This window comes from Brassica napus, chromosome C2, assembly GCF_020379485.1.
Source record: "Brassica napus cultivar Da-Ae chromosome C2, Da-Ae, whole genome shotgun sequence".
Taxonomy (NCBI): domain Eukaryota; kingdom Viridiplantae; phylum Streptophyta; class Magnoliopsida; order Brassicales; family Brassicaceae; genus Brassica; species Brassica napus.
Window position 1 is genome coordinate 2,253,076 of NC_063445.1, and position 18,023 is coordinate 2,271,098.

An 18,023-nucleotide genomic window follows, 5' to 3' on the forward strand; every position below is an offset into this window, starting at 1 on the left:
AGAATGAAGAAGATTTCTTATCGTTTATTTATCTTAGATGATGATGATGTATATTAATTATTTCAATTCGAAACGATAAAACGACGTCGTTTTAACCATTACATGCAAAGTAGGATTTTGTATCAAATTATAAAGTTTGGGTAGAAATTAATTTCAGGTCTGAAAAGACATGAACAAAATTGTTGAGGTTGAAAAAGACATTTTTCCGTTATCCGTGTAACATATTTATTAATAAAAATTATATAACAACACTAATGTTTTTACGAATAATATTATTATTATTAAATAAATATAAATTATGTTTATATATAAACTTTAACAAAATCATATAAAAATATAAGTAAATAATAATAAAAAATATAAGTAAAAATTATAAAAAATTTAAGTAAAATATTGTTTTTTAAAATGTAAGATTGTGTATTAACAATTGATTTTAGTAAATTATGATTGATTATGGTGAAAATGTTGGTGATAATATTAACAAATATTGCTATACAATTAATTTTATAAAATTATCTTTAATAACTATTAATGCAGTTGAATTGGTTAAAAAATTAATGTAATATTTTATATTATATATATATATATATTTATATTTATATATGATTATTAGGATAATGTAAAAATATGTTGTTAAAAGTTTTTTTAGGGCATATAAGCATGTTGGACCGGTACTGCCTCTAAACTTTCTGAAGAATGCGTTCATGGCGAACGAACTTCTCTCATAGAGAGTAGTCGAGGTCACTATGTAGCACTCATCTTCGCAGGTCTCATGAGCGTAAGGCATAATCCAATATCTTTTGGAGGTTTATCGAAGATGTTGCTGGTTTTGCTACGCACCAAAGAAGGGTTCGAGGTGAGGAGTGTTTGATTCTGGCAGATGTTGTTCCGGTGATGATCAACAACAGAAACTGAATCTGAATCATCATCATAATTTTGTAATATAAGATGATATACGAGTTATTAGTAATTAATATATTTCAAAAGATCATAAATGTGTTAAAGTCATTAATACTCTGTTAAATTACTCATATAGTTGCAGTAGCACAGTGGTTTCTATTTCCTTTGTTTCTTGAGTGAGACCAGGGTTTGTACTTTATGCATGTCATTTTTAGAATATTAATTATTTCAATTTGAAACTATAAAAACGACGTTGTTTTAAGTTTTACACTCAAAATTAAAGATGATCAAAATAGGATTTTGTATTACATTGTAAAGTTTGGGTAAGAATTAAAAATAATTTTACAGTTTGGGTATAAAATCACACTTGCTATTTTTCCAAGTCTGAAAAGGCACGACCCAAATTATTGAGATCGGAAAAGGTTTTTTTCCCTATATATTCTAGTCCTCAATAATATTGTATACACATCTTGACACAGCAACGCGCCTTTCTAATCAATCGCACAAGTTATAGAAAAAACGGCTGAACCGCAACCACACCTTCGTACACAACATTAGTCTTACAGTCTTACTGATCAGTTTGGCATCTGTGTCTGAAACATTAGACACGGCTAAAGTGAAAACGTAAAATGAAATCAGCAGTTTCATCGTCACTCTTCTTCAACTCGGAGAATCTTCTAAACCCTAATCCTCTTCCTCACTTCACCACTCTCAAATCCACCTTCCTCCCTAAATTCTCACTAAGATCGATCACCAATCACACCCTCATCAAAGTCTTCAACCTCAACTCTAAGATCCATCTCCTCCTCCATGGCATCCTCTTTCAAACCCGAGCAAGCTAGAGCCCCCTCTGCTCTCCCCCTCCCATCTCCTCCCACCTCCCTTAACCAAAGTCATCATCTCCTTTCTCCTCTCTAATCCACTTTCTTCGTTTCATTGTATAGTTCAACATCGGACTGTGTCAACTCTCCGTCAAAACTCGAAACATCTCTCACGCAAAGAACGCCATCGAAGAAGCTGCTTCCAAGGGAGCTAAGCTTGTTCTCTTACCCGTAAGTTTTGCTCCAAGTATAAATATCTTTAGTGATCTCTCTTCTCAACGAGTTTAAGCTTTTTGTTTTGTATTTTTTTCAGGAGATTTGGAACAGTCCTTATGCCAATGATAGTTTCCCCGTTTACGCTGAAGACATTGATGCAGGTGGTGATGCTTCTCCTTCAACCGCTATGCTTTCCGAAGCTTCGAAGCGTCTCGGTGTTACTATCGTTGGTGGTTCTATACCTGAAAGAGTTGGGGATCGTTTGTATAACACTTGTTGTGTCTTTGGTTCTGATGGTGAGCTCACAGCTAAGCATCGCAAGGTTAGTTTCTTTTTTTTTAAGAGACTAAACTTTTCTAGAAGAAAATGTTATACAAACCAAACATTGGAGGTTAAGAAGATTATAGATATTGTTCTTGATTGTGTCTGTATTTGACTTGTGGCTACAGATACATTTATTTGACATAGACATTCCAGGGAAGATTACTTTTATTGAATCAAAAACTCTTACTGCTGGAGAGACACCAACAATTTTAAGACCTTTGCAACTATTTTGACTTGGGAAATGTCTTTATTGAGCCATAGGGGCATAGACTCATTGTAGGACCGTTAACATCGCCTCTCACTTGCTAGTTGTTAAGAGAAAATCTCTAGTTTGTTTTGCATCGCCTTGGAGTAATGGTTTTGTTGGTTGTTGCAGATGTTGGGCGCATTGGGATAGGGATCTGCTATGATATCAGGTTCCAGGAGTTAGCTATGATATATGCTGCAAGAGGTTATTATATGAATCATCCAAATTGACTATTTATTTCTTCAATTTTTCTGCTACTTAAAAGAACCTCATCATCACCTACATGTTTGCTCTATTTAATTTCAGGTGCTCATTTGCTGTGCTACCCAGGAGCCTTTTAACATGACAACTGGTCCTCTTCACTGGGAATTATTACAGAGAGCAAGGTAGCATTTCACAGTCTACTACCTAATGAAACTTGCTTGACTAGTTAATATTGAGTAAATCCATCTGTTTTGTTCTATTTTCAGGGCTACAGATAATCAGGTACATGAACAAATTCAAATAATTGTATTAGATTAATCTTTGGAGCAGTTGTTAGAACTATGTATGCTACGTTATTAAGTTATACGTAGCGACATGCTCTCCTGCCAGAGATTCAGGAGCTAGCTACACTGCTTGGGGACACTCTACACTCGTCGGGCCTGTAAGTACTAAACTTTTATCCGTGTTACTTGATTGATAATGAAGCTGAGCACTAAACTCTGTAAACATTTGACAGTTTGGAGAAGTTTTAGCGACGACTGAGCATGAGGAAGCGATCATCATAGCAGAGATTGATTACTCTATCCTTGAGCAACGAAGGTAGTCACCAGAGTACTGTACATTTCCTGTTTCTCTTTTCTCATATCGTTTATTGGATAATCTGCTGATTAAATCTTTGGTTTTTACCATCTTAGGACAAGTCTTCCGTTGAATAAACAGCGGCGTGGAGATCTCTACCAGCTTGTAGACATCCAACGTCTGGATTCTAAATGATTGCAGTATGCATCTTGAGACGTTGTCTTTACATTGTGTGAGTGAGCGCAGTTTGGTTGCTTACAACTTCTTGAGCAGTCATTTCTCTGAAATAAATAAATAAATAAATGCTCTCGATCCTTACGTGTATTGAATAAAATGAATAACTTCTGCTATGTCGACCATTGTGCTGAGCTTGTGATAGCTATTCATAAACTTTAATGCATGATGACCATAATGTATACAAAGGTGTTAATCAGGACCAAATCAATGAAACATTAGCATTGACTCCTAAAATTCTTGTAGGTTTTTTATATAAGAATATGTTTCCAAATTATGGAATTTTTTTTTATAAAAATTCTTAAAAAAATGTTTATTGTTCCAAATTTTTAGATCCGGTCCTCGTGTTAAATGAGATGTTTTTGTTTTGAAGATACGCTAGTGCTTGAGAAGAAGAGGAAATCTTAACAGCTTGATTAGTGTTAAGCTAACGGCTTCTAATTGTACTCAACCTTTTCATCACATAATAATAACATTGAAGTAATATGTAATGTAATTGTTCAGATGAGAAGGAACAAATCATTATAAAAAAAATGCTATAGATATACATTCATTCCTACCATTTTTTCAAAATGAATACAAGTGGGTAAAAGAAAAAGATTTGAAAATGATATAACACAAGGCCTTGTCAGGCTCTACTTGATTATGAGAGCATGATTAAACCGGATTTGTTAGAGTGGAGTTTTTAGCGGAAGTTAAAAAACTGTTTCTTAAATAAATTAAGAATCGGTTTTTAAATAAGAATTTTAAAGATATATATGGGAGAGATTGTTGAAATGATAAAATGACAGTTAAAGAGGGGCTTACAAAAACATTCACAGTGAGTTCTCGTCTTTGGAGGAGACACATGGCCCAAGCCTATAAGGGTAGACTGGTCCATCAACCCCCTTACCTCTCTCTCTGTGAGAGAACAAGTACCGTACGCGTGTGGCGAAGAGGCCCGCTCGTGCGAGGGTCACATAAAGAAGAACATAGCAATGCTTCACGTGGCAGGTCACGTGTAGGACCCCACACAGACACAGTTGAGCTTCACCGCGTGAATGAATCTTTCCTCTCTCTTTTCTTTTTGTGTCAGCTCTTATTGTCTCTCCCTGAACAGCTGAATCTCTGACTCCCCCGTGCGAATTTTTTCTTTCACTTTAGTTTCTGTTTTTCTCTCGCACACATCCCTATAACTGAATAGTTTTGTTGGATTCTATTGCAAGATTCATTTCCATTAAAGAAGATTTTAATACTGTAAGATTTCAACATTGTAATTTTGCTTTTTCAACGGCATTCATTCTACTAGAATGTGGATACTGACACAACAATGACATTCATATAGATCCCATTAATATACAGTATGTCATGCATTATTCTTCTTTTTTTGTACAAGCTAATATTGATGTCATAATGAGATCGATAACATACAATGGAAAACATTGGCCAAAGTGTGATAAAGATATATAATGGAAATAAGAAGACATAAGTGTTGATGAAATGAGGAACAATGGAGGAACAAGAAGGGAAAGGAAGCATGTGAGAGAACTGAAAAAGACGCAAAACAAGTTATGTTCCTTAACCTGTCCTTGTCTTAGACAACCCAATGTACAAATGTGGGTGTAGCCGTGTAAGAGAGACTTTGCTTTTTAAGCTAAAACATACAACAATATTATTATTAACCAAGAGCTTGCTTAATTTTAGATCACATCCTTTCCCAAAACCCACCTAAGTTTGAGACCTCACTAGACAATTTGAACAATCCGTTATGTTTTTTTTTTTGGTATATGGCTACATTTTTTGGTTTTGATTGAATAATTTTTTTTTGATCCAACAATCATGTATATTCCTTATGGCCAAATGTAGACTATGTTAAATTATTTTCTTTTTGAGAAAGTAAACTCCTCACCGCAAGACTCGAACTTATAATTTTTTTCACTCTACTAACTAATCCAAGAGTTTTAGATACCAAAACATATGTTATCTTTGTAATGTAGATGAGTGTAATTTTCATTGTAATTTTTTTTTGAGGTACATGCATATACCTAAAAACAATTGAAAAATGCACTGACGCGGTGCTCGAACCGGTAAATTATACGTGAACAACACGCGCCGAGATGGCCATATATATATATATATAAGCCACCTCTACCTCTCTCCCTCTCTTGTGTCTCATTCGTCGTCTTCTTCTACAACTTCCGAGAAAGGAAACAAACACCAAAACAGTTAAAAAAGCATTAACAATCTCTTTCTTCTTTTGTCTCTTCTTCTTCTTCTTCTTCCTAAAATTCCAAGTTCCTCAGACCAAACCATGCATAGATCCAAAACCCAATCTAGAAACCCGTCCTTCTCCTCCACTCTCCTCGACGAAATCTACAACTCCATCGACCCCAAAACCCAACCTTTTCTAAACTCTCTCAACACCGCCAAGAAACAGAGCATCAGCGTAAACAAAGGAAGAGATCGGCTATTCGGCTCTATCTCGTCTTCCTCCGACTCCAACTCCAACTCCAGCATCTTCTCCTCTTCCGACACCGAACTAACTCACCCTAAGAAGACAACGTCCTCACGGCCCTTGTGTTTCGGTCCTTCCAAGAAAACAAAACCGAGAAAAACAGAGGATAAAGCTCTGTTTCACCAAAACAGAGCAAAAACAGAGGATAAAGCTCTGTTTCGCCAAAACAGAGCAACCCGTGTGTCCGACGACTGCGATTACGCCTCCGACGCTCCCAAGATCACGAGGTACAATGCGGATTGGGAGAATGCAAGAACCAGAAGGTCCACGAGTAAGCTCAAAACTCCAGCTTCGCCTGGTGTACGGATCGTTAACTTCATCAACTCTCTGTTCAGCAACAACGGTTCTTCCAAACAATCATCTTCTGCGGTTAAGAGTTATCCGAGGAAGACGAGCTATGACGTTACTAAACCGACGGATTATTATCATCCATCTGCCACGTGTTCTTCTTCAGCTTCTTCCTTCTCAAGGTCCTGTCTGAACAAAACCTCCGAGAAACCATCTGAACGTATCAAACGGAGCGTCAGGTTTTCTCCGGTCAATGTGATCGTCGCCGCGGAAGAAGAAGAAGAGGAAGATTATCTGAGCAACGGTTACATAAGAAAGTCGGTGAAGAAGAATGTTGAAGATGGAGGGAGGAGATCAGTGGAGGAGATTGCTAGAGAGTTTCTGAGAGATTATCACAAGAACCATGAGAACGGTTTGGTCAAGAGTAATGACTTTGAGGATTATGAAGATGTAGATGATGATGTTGCGAGTGATTCGAGTTCGGATTTGTTTGAGCTGGATTTAGCTGGGAGTCATCATCATAATCTGTATGGAGACGAGCTTCCTGTGTATGAAACCACTTTTGCTGGTTTGATCTTGTGAAACTTTTTTTTTCTTCTTTTTCTTTATTTTGTTACTCTTTTTTTTTTCAATGTTTTAAGATCATGTGATTCTTCACATGTGTTTGGTTTTGTAACTATATGTCGTGTTATAAATTTTGTGTTTGTAAAAATTTGATTCCAAAACCAAACTATAGTAATCTAGTGATAAGAGAAAGAACTTGAGGCAAAACATTAGGTTATGGATTACAGTTAACTAAATTATTACCGTTTCAAACAAACATGAAGTTATGTTCCAAAATCTTGGAATTAAACTATTCGTAAGTACTATCTCTTAAAAAAATATTTACATAAACTATTGGCAAGTACTATCTCTTTAGAAAATTAGTTCGATCTTGGTATAGACATCCGAACTTAATAAAAAAAATTGATCCGATCATATTTCTCATAATGTATTTTTACCTTTTCAATTGTTGTGTTAACTATTAAAAGTAGAAAATAATAAAAATAAACATTAACTATTTCTAGTTTTCTACCAGACAATGATGGTTAGATCTAGATGTAGTTCGACATGCGTTTGTTCGGTTCATTAGCAAAGGATGGGGTGTTATCCCCCTCCATGCTGAATTTCACATGCTGTTATGTGGCCCATGATGACCATATTGCAGTTGGGATATACTTCAATGAGTTTTGAAACGGACGGTCTTAACTTGTTAATGAGTTTGAAAACCCGTGACAACATCATCTTGACATCTAAATATTGAAACAAATAGCCATTGTAAAAGTAGATAATTTTTGACAATGATATCGTCGAGGGGATCCGTTACGTGCAAAGCAAAATGATTTGTGGAGGATCATATGATCATTGATATATAAAGTAGTTGGTGATCCCAAAGGGAAAAAAACAAGCTACCAACTTTCTCTTTTTCTATGGATCTATCACATGCTTTAATCAAATGCTTTAAACTCAAATTTTAATGAATGCAAACACTTTTAAATGTGAACTAATCTTTTCACCTCTTTAAACTTTAGTCATCTAGCATCTACCAGAAAAAACTCATAGATAAGGCTTTACGGTATAATTGTAATTTAGAGTAGCACAACTACAAAATACTTGGCCACCATTAAAAATTATGATGTGCATATAGCAACAGATCAGTGTTTCAAAATGAAAACATTGGCTAAAATTCAAGTGTTTCATGTATAATGTACGTTTATCTCTATTTTTTTTTTCTTAGAAACTCTCTTAAATACTTGTCTAAACATTTGTTTTGGTCTTTCTAAATGCTTACCATATTAACATGTAGTTACTATACCAAGTAGTATGCATGGTATCTTCTATATCAAAGTAGTTCTTGTATTTTGCTACAAAAGGATAATCTTACGAATCTTTTTAAATTTAATTAGTATATGTGTATAGATTATATAAGCTTTTGTTATATTAGTAACTATATAGATAATTATATATTTTTAAATAACTAAATCAATTTTTATGCCCTGTTACAAAAAACCTAAGTCAATTTTTAGAAACTAAAGAGTACAAAGGTTACATATAAAATATCAAAATGATTGAGATGACCACTCTTTCCTAACTTCTTGCATTTAATTTATTTTAGTTATTTAGTAAACTTTTTACATAGTTTGGTTAGATAAAATCCAGCTTCAAATACGAAATATCTGTAAAGTACCACAAGGATATATGTAAAATATATAAAGCGTGTTCGTTAATAAAACATGGAATCAATCATACATGAAAGTGTTTGTTGTGTATAAAAAGCAAAGAAAGAGGCAGTATCCGAGAAATTCGATATCCAAATGAGAAGCAAAGGATGATTGAAGCAGATCGTGAATGGACATATTAAAGCTTAATAAAATTGCACAAAAAATAAAGAAAGTGTAGTTTTAAAATAAAGTGAAAGGGTTTGTAGCGATGGATGAACATGAAGTACTGATGCTTCCATGGGAATAGAGAAAGTGGAGAGCTTTTGCTTTACTTCTCTTTTCCACTTTGATCATCTTTAAAAGTTCCGATTACAATCTTCTCCATTACTTCTCTCAACAATAAACAAATATATCACACGCACGGTCGCACGTACGCATGGCCCATTTTCAGTCCATGTCAAGTCATTTGATTTATCTTTTTATTATTGAGTTTGGTTACTTTTAGTTTAAATATTGCTCTGCAATGTTAGCTTTATCATGTAGTATGATTTTTTACGATATTTTGCTGATATCAATGTAATTCTTAGATTCGAAAATTTTGGTGGTGTGAAGGAGTTTTGAATTTTAAAGTTACATGTACTTGCTTAACCTTTATAAATTTAAAGATTTGTATCTTATATAATTAATTTTTTCCAGTGAATAAAGGTGAAAAATAAAGAATGAATTATCAGACTTATCAACGACAAGGGGGTTTAAGCATCAAATTGAACTGACTATATGAAAAAAAATTTGAGTGTCAATTTTAAATTATATGTTATTTTACGAATTAATATAAAATATATGAATGTAAAATCATATAGTTGATGATAAAATCAAAATATTAATTATTAAAATTATTTATCAGATCAATGTACTTTGCAATTAATTTAAGAATGCACTTTGCAATTAATTTAAAATGAAAGTAAATAAAATTTGTATTATAATTCTTAAATGAATTTTTTTGCGTAACAAAAAAAATGTTAAAATGACATTTAATAAGAAACATAGGGAGTAAAAGATGTTACTCTAAATCTTAAAGTTTTAGCTATATTTTGCTTTCTGATCAAATTTATAAGACATGATTATTTAGAAAACGAACAATTAAAAATTTATAAGACATGATTATTTAGAAAACGAACAATTAAACTTCACACTCCAGACTCCAAATCCATGGATGTCTCATCTTCTATAATAAACTGTATCTTGTCGCTCCTGATAATCTTCTTTAACTTGAGTACTTTAATTGAAATTATTATAGATTTATCATTGAAATTGTGAGAAGAGTTATATATACATGGTTGATTTCTATATCTTCACTACTTTTGCCATATACAACTTGCTAGAACATAAGAAATAGTTCGATAATTATATATAAAAGTGTATTTCTATCCCCTATATATTATTTGATAAGCATTACAACTTCTTTTTGTAACCACATGTCATCACTAAAATGACTCTTAGAATCATTAGAGAAATATGTTGGTCCGTATAATTATATAATAAGTTTTTTATTAAACTAACAATAAATTCATCATTGTACTTTATTATTTTCTTAAATAAAATTTACGGAATTGCCTAATGTGGCTAAATTATATATGGCAATTAATGATTTTGAATAATAAATATTTGATAAAAAATAGTGTATCTTCTATCATATTTGTTTAATTTTAAACTATATAAATAAATTAAACAAGTACAATAACCATATAATAAAAATTTAGATTTTTATGTATATGTTATATTTTGATTTTTTACAAACGGCTATAAATTACTAAAACTGTTAAAAGTCTCACATTCAAATTTTATGATCCATAGTTTAAAATTTTTGTTATGACAAAATACAAATGATTACAAAAATTATATAAGTAAGAAGTCTAATTTAATTAATTATTAAGATTAATATATATATCATTTTAAATTAAACTATAAACCATATAAAATATAATATTTTAGTTTCAAAATTTACTTTGAACAATTTTTTTGATAAAAGTTTTGAACGATCATTGACAACTTGTTTTTTTTTTTAAATTATAAATTACTAAAACTATTAATCCCACAATGAAAATTTTGTTATTAGTAATTTAATTTTTTTTCTATAAAAGATACAAATGATCAAAAAAACTCTATGAGTAGAAATCATTATTTAATAGACATTAATATTAAAAATATACTAAAATATATTATCTATGTTAGTATATATCATTTAAATTTAATAACATATCCTATCAAATATAAAAAAATATTTTTTGGATTAATAAAATTGATTTATATGTTCACACCAATTTAATTATATATTTAATAGTTATTGACTTTTAATTATTTAATATATATTTATTATTTCATAATATGTAAAAAAATTTAATACATAAAATAATTTATATATATAATGTTGATCCCGCGTCTTAACCTAGTTCTAAGTATAGTTAACGAAGTACAATCTTTAAACAAAGATCGTGCAATGTATTTGCATACAACAATACTCCCTCTAAATCCTAATGATTGCACATAATACATAACAAATTAAGTAAATTATGCTTTATTGAGATTATTGGATGACCGCGGATATACGCGCATAATTGTATACAGATACATACTCATTCTGCATTGATACCACATGTGACTTGTAAGGTGATAACGCTCTTGTTAATTATTGACAAAGTATTATTGCTAGTGAAACCATGAAATCAAAATTTCGAGTGTATATATATACAAATTCTTGAAACTTAATACAATTTTTAAAAATATCAATGTTTTTTTTTTTTAATCTCAATGTTAGTTTCGTCAATAGTGGTGGAGGATCTTTATTAAATGTTTAAATACTTATATATTTTAAAATAATTTGTTGTGCATGCCTGCATGGTATACGCCTCTATGTGTCGCTAGTCTATATATGTGTATTCTGATTAATTAATTATGAGTTTGTAGCTTTGATCGAACAACCTTATATTTAATAGAGTAATTAAATGAAGAGCTAATAATATTTTATAGGTGCCATTAAAGAAACAAGAGAGGTTCTATAAGAGTGATTAGCACGATCTGCATAGTTTTGTATGACTATGACCAAAGCGACGTGTCCCTCGAGCAAGAAATGAAGTTCAAAGATACCATACACCTCCGATGCTAAAACTCCATTTCTTTGAAATTCTTCCGTTTCTTCCTCCAAAACGAGTAAAAGTAAAAATAAAGTAAAATTGCTCCAACTCTACTTTATTTCTCACTCCATAATAGAGTGATGAACAAACAAAAAATAGATTACTCCATTTATGGAGTGAGATATGGAGTTGGGTTGAAACATTTTTTACTCTATATTCACTTTTACTCTATTTTAGAGAAAAAAATGGAATATGGATGAAGATGCCCTGATTGCTCTCTTCGTTTCAAAATGTTATATATTTTAGATTTTTCACACATTTTAATAAAACATATTAAATTTGCATAATTTTGTGATTTTTTTCTATAATTTTAAATCAATAAAAATTCAATAAATGCAATTAAATTTTTTGAATTTTTCAATTAGTTAATAAAACATGCATTGAAAATGTAAAAGTAATTTTTTTTGAATTTTTTTTTTCTAGACTTTATGAAACGGAGAGAGTACTTAATAAGTAACTAATCATGCAAAGAAGATTATATATGCATGTATTAATATTATCTAAATATATATTGAAATCAATGTTTATATGTATATGGTGAAATTAATCAAAACAAATTCTTAATTACTACTATCATTAGTTGGATATCTTTCGATTTTAGTGTCATCAAATTTAATTTCGAGCTTATAGTCATTAACAAACTAGGCTTTCTTCATAATTGCTATCTTTTCTTTAAGATCAGAGTGTTTTATACGAATAATGTTTGCATTGGTAATCATAAGAAGTCTTTGATGAGTCCATGTCAAAAGTTTTGGTTAGAAATCATTTAGACTATTGTAAGCTTAAAAGATTTGTGAATGTAATGCCAAATAAAAACGTTGTAATAAATTTGTAACAACTGAATATTGATTTCATCTTGTAATCTAAAGGTGTAGATAAAAAAAAAGCACCAGCAACATTTGACAATAGTATACCAAACCGGTTTTTTCAAATTTTGTCGAGCTTGGTGAGATGGACTTGTTGAGGAAGTAGAGTGTAATCAATGTGAAGATCCTCCAACATTTTCTTAATAGCCAAAGACTGTTCAGTTCTTCTGATATTCCTCTCTCTGTATTCCTGAAACGTGATAGTGTGGTTGCTGTATAAAGCCATCTTCAGCTTGTTCATGTCCTCTATCTGCTTAACCACCACCGTGTGTATCGGTGACCAGTGCTGCGGATTCTGCTCCAAGTAACTGAATGTTTCCACACAACAAACCAAATCAAGAACTCTTTCAAGATTTGACCAAACAGTTTCAAATGAGTGAAGGGTGATACTTACTCAGCGATTCTTTCTTTGAGATGTGCTATCTTTGAGACTGGTGTTGAAAACGCTATAGAGAATTCAACTGTTTCTCCCATATCTGGACTTCTGAAGTAGTTACTTATCGGTTTCATGGCCAAAACAGAGTTTGGATAATACACTTTCTCGTTGTCAAGCTTCAAGAACACCGTCGATAACAGATTCATCTCTTCAACCAGCATCTGAAAAGAACCACAAGAATGTGAAATGAAGTACAGAGACATGCAGTAAATAGTAATAATGAAATGGATCTTGGGTGGTGAGGTTTACCGGGACACCGTCGACAACGCAGCGATCACCTACATCATAAGGATGCATAACGAATACAAACACAATGGATTCAAAGAGATTCTTGCAAGTGCTTCCGATTATAAAAGCCAGAGCCACGAGTTGAGTGGAGAAGAACAGCAACACCTTAGTCGTTGCTACTTCTAGAAGCAGCAGCCAAATGACAACAGTAATCACGATCAATATCGCTGTCACAAGTTTGTTTAACTGCTTAACCGCTGTTTTCGTGTCGTTTAAGGAATGCGCTAGAGCTTTCCTGCTATTGTACACCTTAACCTGATCAAATAGCAACACACAACACACACAGGTGGTCTAAATCAAGAAACACAGACTGATAATCTCTAAGAACAAAAGAGTGTAAAAGTGCAGAGCCGTCTAATAGCACGTGCAAGTGGAGCAGTCAAACATAGTTGGAGTCTAAAAATAAAAAAAATTAAGAATATTTCAAAAATATATACATGATGTAAGACTTGAAGTTTGTAAATATACCGTTAAATTTAGAGCTTATAATTTCAAAAAAACATCAAACATATAAGTAGACCTCTTGACTTAAACTATTTCATTAAATCATTAAATATAAAGTTAATATTTTTTTGAACAGAATAATTTGAGACTGTAGTGTGAAAGTGTTTGAGGAGACTTTACCACCCATTCCGTGAAAGCTTTTCTGGTGATCCTCCCGGTCTCAGCAGCACCGTCAAACAAAGGAAACACAAGATCAACCTCTTCTTTAATCATGAACCTAAGCAAATCGTATTCCTCTATGTAACTGAAACAATAACCATTAGAGAATATTTAAGCAACTGGAATGTAATTTTTATGAATGGAATTATGTGGAATTAGCCATTCATAAGAATTCCAAATAAAAACTACCAGTTACAAGGAAAAATCAAACTTTTTGATTCCACTCATTCCTGTGAGATGAATGAAAAAAACTGTAAGTTACGTTAAAATTCTTTCATGATGAAAAAAGTAGAGGAATGGAAGGAATGAGTGGAATGAGATAACTTAAATATAATTGGATACAAAATATATAATTCATTCCTTTTATCCCTCAAATTAGAGTCATTCCATTTCATTGTATCCCATATATTCCAATTCTTTTTATTCCATACATTCCTAAAACAATTTACCAGTTACATTAGCAACATATCTAAAGAATATGAAAAATATTGTTAATTAATCTCTCACCTGAAGCAAGGCTGAGCAACATTTCTAAAGACATGATAAGCAGCAGCCAAAGCCTCCATCTCACTAGTAATCTCTCCTCTATCAGCCTGCTCTTTCCCATCTCCATGCGCTTGTTCATCCAATGTGTCAGAGATAGTAGACAAACCCGAAGTCCTAACAGCTTCCACCAAAACCCTCATCGTCCACGCTGAAACTTTCTCTCGCTTCATCTTGTGAACCTTCCCCATATCAATCACTTTCTTCTCTTTAACCTCTCCCTTTTTCACCACGCTCGCGAAACTCAACTGCCCTGTCCTCGGCTCACGCCCCACCCTCTCCGCCTCTTCGATAAGCGGAGGACCAGAGAGCGTTTGCAAAACATACTGGTGGAAAACAGAATCTTGAATCCTATCAAAGAAGTTCACAACGTTGAAACTCGCCGCAAGGATCTTTAACAAGAGTGTTTTCACCAGCCAGAGGAATGATCCCGTAAGAAGGGTGATGAGTGTCCTTGTTATAGCGTTGAGGATCTTCGTGGCTGCATGGGATCGATCCACGTCGTGGTTGAATAGAAACACCCATGCAACGAGTATCAAACTAAGCCATATGAAGACTTGGACGCTCTTCTTTAACCCATGCACGAAGTACAACACTTTTCTCCTCAAAAGAAAGTTTGTTTCTATGAGGAACACAACCACACGCATGAACCAGTTGGTTACTAACATTCCGCTGAAGATAACCATCACAAGCACACACCATTTCCACACTTGTAACCCCCAGAAGTTATGGCGTTTCACGGCATCAATGGTTAAACTAGCAACCAAAGAGCTCAAGATCACCACAAAGAAAGCTAGCTCTAACAACGCCAACGCACTTATCTTTCTCCTCATCTCTTTGCTCAGCTTCACCTTTTTGTAGATTTCTTCGTCTTCATCTTTCTCAGCCTCAACAGCTTTACTCGGAGTTAACGGTGTTGTTGACCCCACACTCCTTGTTGATCTGTTGTTAGGGGAAGCTCTACTAAAAGAGAAAGCAGCACCAAGTTGTTCCTTAACTTCCTCCTCTAAAATATTTGTGTCTACAGGAAGAGATGGTTCCACAAACCGGGACTTTGGTTTGGAGTAAACCGACCTTGCAAAAGATTTTCTCTGAGTTAGACCGTCGTAGCTTGGATTTGGAGGTCTAGGAGGCTTGTTTGGACTACCGACAAGCTTAGAGATTTCAGGAGAGGAGTTTTTATTGATGGGCATTGCTTTTTCAGATTCTGGTGAAGCCATCTTTGAAGAAACCCTTGATGCTTCCTCGCCTGAGACATTGATAACAACATCTCTTCCTCCATTGCTACTCCTTGGCTCTGCCATTCCAGTGCTACTAGCATCCATTTGACAACAGTGGCTCTGAGTTTTTTTCCCAAAAACAAGAGTAAGAACAGTGTGGAGGTGAAGAGTACCAGTTTTTTTTTTTCTTGGCAAAAGAAAAATAGTTCCAGTTTTTGAGCTAAACTTATAAATATTAAGAGTTTGATTTATCAGAGGCTTGTAAAACAAAATGAGCTTATGGACAAGATACTCAGGCTCTTGCTCTTAGTTTTTGACGAAATTAATATATCGAATATAAACACTAATTAAGTTCTTGAAGCAGAGATGTGTAACAAAGTCAATGGATTTACACAAGAAGATTATCAAGAGGACCCATCATTAATCCCTACTAAATCTATAAGTAAGATCTAAAAACAAATAATAAATCTATACTTACCTAGTAAGAATAAGGTTACCAGTAGTGAGGTACACAAAATCTTCTTTGTCTTCTGCTGTGAGTATAGCAATCAGCTCATTCTTGAGAAGAAAACCCTGAAAATAGCAAAAGATAAACTGAGATCTTAGGAGATAGTACACACCAGGACCAATTGTAAAGAGAAATAGTTCAAACATTTGGTAAATAAGAAAGTCCTACAGATAGTAATGACCTGAACAAAAGAAGAAAAACAAATGATTGATAGCAGTGGGGAAAGTTTGTCTCAGAAAAGGCTAAAACCCAGAACCCAACAAAAACGAAAAGCCAAATATAATACTATAAGAGATAACAAAACATGGAAGATGAAAGAGAAAAAATGAGTTTGAGAAGAAGATCTTACATGAACAAACCACTTAATGAGTGGAGTCGTTAATTTTACCTTTAAATGCCGGCCCAAAGAATGAGAGCGAGAGATAAGACTTTACAAGCCTACGAATAAATAAACTTTTCAGACCACTCTCTGTCTCTATCAATCATCAATTTCCATTACGTCGTTAGCTGTTTGTTTTTAATCATTCGAGTAAATTATTAACGAGTGTGTATGGCATGTTTAATATATCTATTGGGCGCCAAGAGTTCATTAATTTGACTAATTGTAGTCCGTCCCTCCACCAACCAAATTTCCAAGTCGTTAAAACTGGAGACAAAATATAATTCCACCCCTATGGCATCCGAACCCGATCCAAAAAACTCGAATCGAAATCCGAACCGAAGTAACAGAATATCCGAACGGGTATTGAATTAGGAGAAATTGGATATCCGAACCCGAACGAATAATATCGAACCCGAATGGATATCCGAAAATAACCAAACATATGTATAATTAACCTTATATTTCTAGTTTACATCTCTCATTTTATATAGAATATTTATATTGATACTATACATATTTTAAGTTCATATGATATACATACAATTACGGAGAAAATGATTTGCTACTCACTTAAAATGCATGTCAAGCTTTTTATTTCAAGAATTAACAAAAATTACATAAAAAATTTAAAACACAATAACCAAATTAATGTCTTTTTAGTTTCAAAATGTTATGTTGAAATCTATTAACCATTTAATCTATTGAAAATAAAAAAATTAGTTAAGTGAAAGTTATATTTTTAAATACAATAAATTTGAGAAATGAAAATTTAATTTTGTTTTTCAAAATCTAAATATCCGAACCCGATCTGAAATAACCGAACTCGAACTAAAAATATCTTAATCCGACCCGAAGTACAGAAATACCCGAACGGGTTTTACACCTCTACACCCGAAAATCCAAAATACCTGACCCAAACCCAAACGGATACCCGAATGCTCACCCCTGATTCCAACGAACCCAGCGGCTGTGGTCTATAGGGGTAAAGAGGACGGTGGTCGAAGTTAATTGATGACTCTATGGTCCCTCTTAAACTTACACACATGTTACATCAGTTGGTTTTGAACCTAAAGTTCACATGACTGAGGGTAACCAATGAATCCCTTTATCCTGAATTGTATGTCTAAGAACATGATTAACCCCGGTCTCTTAGTCCGGGTTCTTAACTCATGATTTGAAATTTTTTTTTTTTTTAACATTTTTCGGGCTAAGAGACATCTCTTATATCTCTTATTTAAGAGACAGTTCTTATCTTTTTTTAGTTAAAATTAAAAAAAAAAGTTAAGAACTGTCTCTGAAATTAAAAACCTCAATTAAAAGAATGGAATCAATCATAAATCGAGTATCCGAATACACATGTTATATAAATAAAGAAAACACAATTCCAAGGTCGTCGTCGTACAAACATTACAATTAAG

General features: G+C 33.1%; 2 protein-coding genes and 1 pseudogene across 8 annotated transcripts; 2 read left to right on the forward strand and 1 right to left on the reverse strand.

The window, feature by feature from the left end:
- The first annotated feature begins 1,529 nt into the window (after nt 1–1,529).
- On the forward strand, nt 1,530–4,303 carry LOC106377815 (annotated as a pseudogene).
- A 1,145-nt stretch (nt 4,304–5,448) lies between these two features.
- LOC106380810 (protein BIG GRAIN 1-like D) lies at nt 5,449–7,037 on the forward strand. The gene has a single exon (XM_013820642.3). It carries the CDS (start codon nt 5,816–5,818, stop codon nt 6,887–6,889), a length of 1,074 nt encoding a protein of 357 aa, XP_013676096.1. The 5' UTR covers nt 5,449–5,815; the 3' UTR covers nt 6,890–7,037.
- A 5,460-nt stretch (nt 7,038–12,497) lies between these two features.
- LOC106380809 (mechanosensitive ion channel protein 10-like) lies at nt 12,498–16,639 on the reverse strand. Of its 7 annotated transcripts, none has more exons than XM_048746838.1 (7): nt 16,573–16,639; nt 16,194–16,288; nt 14,460–15,835; nt 13,914–14,037; nt 13,251–13,544; nt 12,960–13,162; nt 12,498–12,873 (listed from the first exon to the last, which is right to left on the reverse strand). In XM_048746838.1, the coding sequence occupies exons 3-7, from the start codon at nt 15,818–15,820 to the stop codon at nt 12,627–12,629; spliced, it is 2,229 nt and encodes a 742-aa protein (XP_048602795.1). In that variant the 5' UTR covers nt 15,821–15,835; nt 16,194–16,288; nt 16,573–16,639; the 3' UTR covers nt 12,498–12,626. The 7 variants fall into 7 exon arrangements, with proteins under 7 accessions (XP_048602795.1, XP_048602798.1, XP_048602797.1 ...); XM_048746841.1 differs by having other exon boundaries at nt 14,460–15,806; nt 16,573–16,587; XM_048746840.1 differs by lacking the exon at nt 16,573–16,639 and adding an exon at nt 16,405–16,566 and having other exon boundaries at nt 14,460–15,806.
- Between the last annotated feature and the right edge of the window lie 1,384 nt (nt 16,640–18,023).